The sequence below is a fragment of the Mesitornis unicolor genome, unplaced genomic scaffold, assembly GCF_000695765.1.
Source record: "Mesitornis unicolor isolate BGI_N332 unplaced genomic scaffold, ASM69576v1 Scaffold53816, whole genome shotgun sequence".
Taxonomy (NCBI): domain Eukaryota; kingdom Metazoa; phylum Chordata; class Aves; order Mesitornithiformes; family Mesitornithidae; genus Mesitornis; species Mesitornis unicolor.
This window is the reverse complement of record NW_010191394.1, coordinates 1-9467: the sequence shown is the minus strand read 5'-3', so window position 1 is coordinate 9467 and position 9467 is coordinate 1. Positions and strand designations below refer to the sequence as shown.

The window sequence follows — 9467 nt, the reverse complement described above, 5'->3', positions numbered from 1 at the left end:
GGGGGGACCGGTGCAGCCAAGCCCCACACTCTCTGCAGGGAGGGAGGTCGCGTCCCATGGGGCCGGCCGGGCCCGGGGCGGGGAGCTGGGTGCTGGCGGGAGGGCAGTGAGGTGCTCGGCCACAGCTGTCGGAGGGGCTGTTACAGGGAAACCCGCACCTATATGCAGGGAAAGCGGATCTGGCGCCGGGAAGATGTGTGCCATCCCAAGAGCAGGGCAGAGCCACATGGTGGTAAAGCCTTAGGGTTGGCAACAGTAACGGAGTCATCAATAGAGAGCAGAGACTTTGAACGATGAAACATTTGCAAGCTGGAGAAAAGCCAGCACTAGCCTGATATCCCAGAGGGAAGCATAATGTATGATATTTCCACTGATTACCATTGCACCGTCCTTTCTTTTTTCTGTTTCATTTCTTCATTTTCTACTTAAGTTGGCAGTGCTTTGTTCTTCATTAATGTGCGTATTCTGCAGAACAGGAGTATTTCAGCTCTGCGACTCATCTGTGTGATGGTGGGGTTTCTTTAATGTGAGACATGTATTTCAGGTTTTTTTCTTTGCTGATTTGTTTTCTACTCTCTTAGGGACAGACTTTTAAAGAGAGAAGTGGAACCTGATGATTCATGCCGATTCCTCACATATATAACTAGTTCCGTTTGTTCACTTATCTTTCAGACCCTCTGTACACACTAGCAAGTGAGAAGGACCATACAAAGTCAAATGTCCTTGTTCAGCTGGTCGGTGATAAAGTGGTAGGTGTTGGCCAAAGATAGCTCACATATGCACCTTATATTTCTGTGTGTATGCATACACATGGGTAGAGACTGTCTCAGTTCTAAGCTGCTCCCTTAAGACAGCAAAATACAAAGCAAAGGAAGCCGTTTTATATAAAACAAGACTTAACACAGGAAGTAACCATGATTTCTGCCTGAAGTGACTCTGTAGGAGCAGCCTAGAAATGCCCAGTTTCATGTCCTAAGAAATTTCCTAAATTGTGTGTCCGTATTTTTAATAGAATATCTCCAAATGCTGTTAACTGTTAAATGCTTGTATATGTCATTAAGATCTAATAAAAGAACTGGACAGTTACTGGGCTGTTTTTCAAGCAGAGCTGTTAAAATGTGTTATTTCACACAATGCTTGCTTACTTACCTTGGGATGTACTTACACTACAGCTCAAGATAGCATACTTAGGCAGTTTAAAATGAGCTAGGTAGCAACAGCTAAGCAGCCTGTAAAGACTGCAAAACCATCCTGATTCTTCATACTAGACTAGCACAATTTAACTTTCTAGCTAAGCCCTTAGGTAGTTAGGCTATGCTTAGCTCTCTACTGTGTTTGCTCCCTGACTATCAGTATTCACCCTGGCTAGTTTAAAACCAGCTAGGGCATGTCTGTGGGAGTTGTAGTCTCACCTTTACACAGTAGTGATTGACAGGCTGCATATAGGTAGAATGCCAAAGGAAAACAGACTTGGTACAACTGCACAATGAATTTGATTTTAAACAAAGAGTCCTGAAGCTGTGCACTTGACTGAGCCTGCAGGGCTGAACTCCTAAACTCCATTGCTGTACAGTGAGGAGAAAATCCCTGAGCAGCTTTCCAACAATGGAATCAAGAAACTATTTTTTTTTTAAAGAATGCCTCTGGATGTCTCTTACCCCATTGTCTCAGACTCTTTCTTCTATCTACATGAAAAAAAGTGTGTTTGTCTGCCTCTCTGTTGTAGAGAGACATACACATAGAGCTGGAAACGTTGCCTGTCATCATAGAGATCCTTGCAACAATATGGCTGTGTTAACAGTTCAGGCCAGACAAAGTAAGCAGGCATACTGTCTCTGATGTTGTCGCGTCATAGGTGTAATGTTGCAGATGGGTATGGTGACAGACTGACTTGCGTAAAACATGTTTTAAGCATATGCAGCAGCAAGTACATAGTGTGCAATACAAAACAATATGATTTCTTAGTCTATAGTGTCACAAAATGGGGTGGCTAGCATTTGGGATAATATTAGTTTATGAAGTTTTTCCAAACTCTTGAAAGTTGAATTCCTTTTGAAGAGAAGTTAAATGGAAATGCAGTCTCATGCACAGCAAGCAGCTACTCATATTAGGGTGCCTAGATCTTCATCTGACACTCTCACACTCTGGTGAGACACTTGAAATGTCGCCACTACACTATATGCATCTGAGTTAGAACCCACTGAAATGAAAGGGGCAATTCACAATTTAAATCTCATTTCAGGCTATTCAGAAGCTTAAGCCAGTATAGCTACATCACTTATACTTGAGTCACGATTGCAAAGATTTATTGGCAGCCATAAATTTAGAGATTTAAGGCATATCCACCCAGGGAAATTAGTGCTTAGAAGGAAGGGTGTGGATTTTTAATATTATCATTTTTGTGTGCTAACTCCTGTAGAGATATTTTTAACACATGCTGAAACTCTTCCAGTATAAACTAATGTAACTTTACTCTGTAACTAGATGGAATATGTTACTTTATTTCCAGAGCACACAAAATAGGAGGGAGTTACATGAGGTGATGTGCTAGAAGTTCACATTACTGCACATTCACAGTTACTGCACACTGGCTTTCTTACGTAAGGAACCATTGGAACCTTTGATTTTAAGTATAAGTTTAGACACTGAAAAATAGCCAGAAGACATATCTGTGCATCTGCTGCTAGTCTGGTATGCTCCACATCTTGAGAAGTACCATCTAACCAGCTGACATCATTAGCATACATATGCTGCCTCCCTTTCCCATCCCAAATGTGCAGTGCTGTAAATCATGGCAAGCTGAAATTCTGATCTCTTTAATGTTGTTTGAAATCACTAAATCACTGCCTCTTTTCTTTGTGTCCACACAAACATTAGGTAAAGGCACCAGTGTTCAGAAATATACTTAGTAGTTTGATCCATTTCCCGGGCTACAGTCTGTGCTTGGAAGGCAAAGATCCAGTGGCTCCATTTATTGACCGAAGATGGAGAGGGCAGCTTGCTCCGTAAGTGTTCAGTGGTTGAATAATTTAAAACAAATGTACAAACAAAACCAACAAAACCCCTTGCACACTTAAGTAGAGATGACTGCAATTTGCTCCTACTTGTATTTCCCTTGAAATTAAGAGATTGCAGCTGTTGTGGAGTATGGTTGCCCATCTGCTTCTTACAGGGTGGATGTTGCACATTCCTACATCCCTGTGCTATATGATTTGCAGTGGTTTCCGGGAAAGAGATGAGAAATATTTCATTCTCTTATAGAAGTTATGAAGATTTCAGTGACTCCTGTGTTACTTCAGCAGAAGCTGTTTCCTTTTAGTCCCATGCAGTTGCATCTGGTTAGATTGCTTTTACCGCTCATTCAAGGGTTTAAAGGGCCTGAACCAGGATACCACATTTTCAGTGCAGTGATTTCTTAGTTGAACTTTTTTCTGGCATCACAATTTGGGCTTCTGATTCAGCAAATACTTTAAAAAAAATCTGTGTGTTTTGCCACACCATGCATTTCTTGGAGTCTTGTAGCTGAATTAAAGACTGCAGGCATCAGCCTAGGTAGTTGTTTTCACAGATTTTTGCTGCATTAACAAGCTAACTTTAGACCATGGGCTTTTCATATGGCGTGTGCTCTGTGGTTGCTGGTAACCGAGTTCCACCACACGCAGACAGTAATCAAAGATATTTAAGAGTGATAAAGTGGATTTCATTCCTAGTTTTGTACAGTTTCAAAAGCATATTCTTTTCATTTCCACAATAAAATAAGAATTTTGGAGCCTTTTTTTTCTGTTCTTTATATTTTCAGCAGTTAAAACTGTCTCTAGTACATGAAAACCTCTTATAAGTGCCTTCTTATAGGTTGCCTGTTATTCTGTAACAAGAACTTATGTGATGCCTGTGCTGCTTTAAAATCGATTTAGATGTCAACAACATGTGTTTGCAAAGAGTCTTGTAATTAACAAAAAATGAGAAATACATCCCCTCTGTTTCAACCTGCACTGATTGACAGTGTTGCTAATAGAGAAGATAGAATATTTCCCAGCTGTCTTCTCAGTAGTTGCATTGCCTCTGCAAGGTTACCAGGAATAAATGCTCATTTATTTCAGCAAAGTCAGCAAATGTAAGTCAAGGACATGCAAGAGGCACAATCTGTGGAATAAAAAGGGCTATTTCGCTGGGTTCCCATTGTGCCTATAACTATACCCTAATAGGATGAACAGCTTATGCTAATAAAGTTAGATCATGAGAATAAGTGCCCACCTGTGCTGAATGAAACACAAATCCATCTGGATGGAGCAACAGTCTGACATGTAAAGAGCCAGCCAGTGGAACTAGCCATCCGCTCAATTCAAATGCAACTTCTCAGTAACAGATTGATTAGTGCTGAGCAAGTATCTCGGGTTACCGCACCGCATCTCAAACATTTCACTCTCGTTACTTGATATGACTGAAAGCACTGGGAAGAGATGACTTTAAACTTACCTTGGCAGTAAATTGTATGTCACAGAAGGTTAATGAAGCATCTCTCTATAGGCTTTGCTGTAGTGGGTAGCCATACTGTGGCTCCTTGTGTTCCACAGCACAGCTCACAGGGCTTAGATGAGGTCCTGGAAGACAGCCGATCTCAGCATGCAGTCCTCTGGTTTGATCCCAGCTGTTAAGCAGTGTTACATATTGTTAATTGTATTTATTTCTGTAAATATACCTCTGTATTTAAAATTAGGCAGCAGCAGGCGACTCTGGCACCCATGATTACATCTGAGGTCAGGATTCTTACAAGTTGCCAAAAATGGTCTTATAAAAAATATGCCCTTCAGGACTTGCCATATATATAGTTTAAGGAAATAACCTTAATGGCACAATATGGGTTGTTTTGTTTTGGTTTTTTTTTTGTTTGGTTGGGGTTTTTTGTTTTGTTTTGTTGTTTTTTTTTCCCAAAAAAAGAACTTTTTTTTGTCTTTAGCCACCTTACAGGTTGAGAAAAGTAATAGTGGAGTATAAGGTGGTTGTGAAATCAAATAGCAGTCCTCAGGGATAGCTTTCAAAGGACTCAGTTCTACCCATTCTCTCACTGATTGCCTTAATGAGGTCTTCCAAAGCTTTAAAATAAAGATGTAATAGTGAAAAATTTGAATGGTCTGCCTACTTTAAATTTAAAATGGGGGAAAAAATGAAGGAAGACTGTTCTTGCAAAATATATGTTTGTGCCAGCATAGGTTTTGAAACATTCACATGGTCATTCTAATTTTCTTCCTTTATTGGAGAATTCAAATTGAAATTGCTGATTCTAAAATTTTCCATATTTGCCTAAAATCTCTTTAGTGACTTTTGAAAGGTAAAAAGTGGTAGTCTTCCCCTTTGTTCATTCTACTCCTTTACACATACTTTCTGTAATGAAAACTTTTTCACTCTTTAGGAAATGAGCTTGCTCCCCCCACTCCCAATAAAAGTAGTTTACAAGGTCAGGCATTTACAAGTGGCCAATCCTTTTTATGACAAGTACATAAGAAAGTTTTATTAAAGGCAGCAAATTACCATTTCTTGCCCAGACATTAGGAAATGAACATAAAGTATCAAACTGGTTTCCTATATATGTAAGTGAAAAAAAAATTATAATTGCATGTATAAGTGTGGGGATTTTGTGGAATTTGTAGTGTGCATGTTTGATTGTGCAATCAGAGAAGTAGAGAGGAGAGAGATTTTTAAAAAAAAAAGCATCAGAAAAAAGGATCAGAACTGCTCTTGTACTTCTTAAATTATATCCTGTATTTTGGCTTTTAGAGGTCAATCTTCTCTTCAGATACCTCAAGTTGTGTATGAAGATCCTGAAGTTAGTGGAAGGAATCGCTACAAATATTTTGCACGGTAAGGAATGAACTAATTTGAAACAGATTTCAGAAGCTTGCTTTTGTGCAGTTTGAAAAGCCCCTAAATAAATGCCAGAGCCTTATTTTTTCTGTCTTTTCTGTCAGTTCTTTGGTCGCTGCTATGGAAAATGTAAATAGTAACCAAATCTTAAATCACAAGGTCTTTTTAAATTCATGCTATGCCAGAATTTTCAAGTAATGAGTTACCATATGAGCAAATATACCAGGCATTCTGTACTTATTAATTATTTGTAGAAAGCTTTGGGCTGTAGAACCTCCTACACAAAGGAAGAAGATGCTCACAAAGACACTGTGGTTCTCCAGACTCCTGAAACGCTGCCTTCTTGAGAAGGAAACATTTAACTCCCACTTTCTGCCAGCAGCAGAAAGTAAGCAAGGGGAATCCCTGATTAACTTTTCATCAATGTCCTCTACTGCAGGACTATTCTGCTCCTTCTAGAATGACACTGCAGGTCAGCAATGGACTCAACATCTGAGCCAACAGACAGTGTACAAACGTTCTCAACTTAGTCATATACACTTTGACTTGCATTCACTATTATAGTCAGCAGCTATTGGCCAATATGTCCACTTTAAATATAAAAAAATTTGCCAGGTTTAATAAATTGAAGTTCTTTATGGCTCCTTTAACAACAACAAAGAAAGGACAAAGATGATGTTATCTTCTGCAATTTTAAATTAAGCTTTAAATCTCTCAAAGGCTAAGGGAAATTGATAGTGAGCTGCAATATGAAAACTATAAAAACGCCTAAGAAGGAATTATTAGTATGTCATTAAGCCCATGTCACTTGCAAGATAATTCATAAAATACTGCAAAAAAGGAAACAATCGAATTGGATAAGTCCAAACCAGCTTACCTGACCAGCTGATTGTAGGAATTAATTTCAGGATTTCAAGAAGGTATTAAAAAAACCCTCAGAGCCCTAAGTGGAAAAAAGTAAACTAATTAGTGACACATACACAGAATGTGAGCACATTTAAAACTAACTTCTTTAAATTATTGTCTTGTTTTGCAATTCCACTTTCTGTTCTGACAGAAGAAGAACACTCAGCCTTACACTCAGCCTTACTGGTGAAACTTTCTCTGTTACTCCTTATCTATGAAACAATTACTTAATATTCAGGCACAGTTCTTAAACATGCAACTACAGAACATGAGTTGTGGAAAATCAGTCTAACTCCACTGAAATTAGTGGACTGCAGTTTTTCTGAACTGTAATGATCTTGTATGTCCATGGTTGCTGTCTTACAACTGCATTCTCTCTTTTCAGACCTCTCATCCCTTCTAATAAGCTGCTTCCACTAAACACTGCTTACTCAATGGCAAAGTAAGTAGTGAGTTCTGGACCATTACTGTTGTAACAGGTCACATGTAATCAGAAAAAGATTGACAAACTATTTAGCTGGCGACCAGTATTTTCATAATCAACCAACAGTAGAAACTTGTTAAGAGGTAAGGGTTTGTTTACCATTGAGAATTCCTGAGGAAACAGGTGATAGACTGTTTCAGAATTTGCTTGCAGTATATAAGTAGCGCTTTGTGGGTAAAGGACGTAAGCTTCAAGTATGTTATGATTATGCGGCCTGAAACAGAAAGCCAAGTATCTCTGAATCCTAGAAGAGAAACAGAAGATTCTCCAATACAGCAATATTGCTGGAAATTTTTCTGATATTTTATTACAATTTCTGTGATAGCTGCAATACTGTTCAGTGGTGTAGAGCATCCATGGAGTAGTCTAATGTGGTTTTCAGTGGGGATCAAATTTTGAGGGGACATAGGAAGATTCAGTCCTAGTAGTCAATGAAAGTTGCATGTGCTTACATCAGAATTGAATTTTTGTTCTGGAATTGTTGGAAAGAAATGCGTAAGCTAAACTGAAGCAGTCCTACTTCATTTTATACTCAACTATGTTACTTTTTGCCTATTAAAAGCAAGGTTTTAGAATGGATCCATAGGGAAGAATTGTATGTAGTAACTTAGGAGAGCTGAAACCAGAAGATTTCTGGATTGTTTACCTAAGGAAGGAGGTTTCAGAGGACTCAGTGTAGCCTTAGTAAAGATATTGGTGTTAATATCAATGGAAGAAATGTTAAGATGAAACAAAACACATTTCAACATTTTGATATCTTGCCTTTGACTTAGTGTTGTGTTTCTGGTTTTGTTTGGTTTTTTTGTTTTGTTTTGTTTTGTTTTGTTTTTTTAATGAATGTGACAAATGCTCTTCCATCTTGCATCTCATTTTAGGATGGAGCCCTATGTCTATTCAGCTACAAGAGAAAGCAAAGTCTTTGGTCCCAAGTTTCGAACTTTGGGCACACAGACAGATTACAGAGATGGTGAAGCCCAGACAGATCCCTACTCCCCTGAATATGTTCTTCGCAGTGGCTCAGTCCCTGAACTTCTGACACTTGCTACACTCACTTGGGGTGAGTTGTGAAATCAAGATAAATGATAATAATCATATTGCCTCTTTAGCAGGAGTTTGGTTTTTTTCAATGCCAGGTTTCAAGTCTATTGCAAGCTTTGGCAGCCTTTTATTGTCTTCCTTTTACCTATTTCTAAAATAGGTATGATATTTTCCTACTTAATAGCACTGTTCTGGGGCATTTCATAAAGAATTTTTATATCATTCAATATAAAAAGGTCATATATTTTACAAATACAAACTAGGAGCAGTTTTGCCATTTACCTACAGTTCTTCAACTGTTCTGAGTTAGACATCAGGTAAAAAACCAGTATGAACATTGCTGCCCCAGAATATAACCGTGATCCTTATCTCCCAGTGTCCCACCTGGAATAATGATGGACACTGGGCATGCCAAAAAAAAGTGCTCATTCTCTGAAAGTGTCTTCTTGAAAAAGTTTTTCCTCCTTTGAAGCCTGCAGTAGAGGATTGAAGTGCTAGTGGTTATGTCAACGAAGCTATAGCAACAGCAGGTCCTACCATTCCTCATAGTAGATAATTTTACTGGCCTTAGAAATATTTACTTCTGGCTATTGACAATTCTGATTGTGATTAATATACAGGCTTGTGGCCATCCAGCCCTCCAGTACTTTTTGGCGGTGGTTATTTGCTGGATTCACCATTCTCCTAAAGAGCTACTGCTTCTTGTCTCTGTAAGGTCGGGGACTACCAGCAGGACTAGCTGAGGTGGAGATGATTGAACGTGCCCGGAAAAAACGTGCATGGGAATCAACTCTTCCAGGAATGGACAGTGCCTCAAAAACTGCAAAGAGGTGGAAAATGATAGAAGAGATGGAGAGGAAGGAGTGGGCCTTTAGAGAACAAGAAATAGAAAAGTAGGAGTCCAATTTTACCCTTTATTTCTTTTAATTATTGGCTGAACAGAGAAGGAACAAGAAAATTTAGGGGATTGACTGAGGAGTACAAGCCATTTATTTCTGTGAAAATCCCCTGATTTTGGGAAGGGATATTTTTGTTAAATTTAATATGAGTCTGCTACCACAATACTTTTCACCAGTGCTAAACTTACTGTTTAAAATCAAAGATTAAATATGATATACGCAATATGAACTATGTGTAAAGTAGTCAGTTCATCACAGAATCACAGAATCACAGAATC

The 9467-nt window shown here is 38.7% G+C and overlaps 1 protein-coding gene across 1 annotated transcript; it reads left to right on the top strand.

Annotated features, from left to right (window-relative positions):
- Window positions 1–5775: 5775 nt before the first annotated feature.
- On the top strand, window positions 5776–9183 carry LOC104542413 (protein MAATS1-like; the record flags this gene model as incomplete). The annotated part of the gene is made up of 4 exons (XM_010186711.1): window positions 5776–5859; window positions 7154–7210; window positions 8128–8309; window positions 9006–9183. Coding segments are annotated over 4 exons (501 nt in total), but the record flags the coding sequence as incomplete, so codon positions are not given.
- Between the last annotated feature and the right edge of the window lie 284 nt (window positions 9184–9467).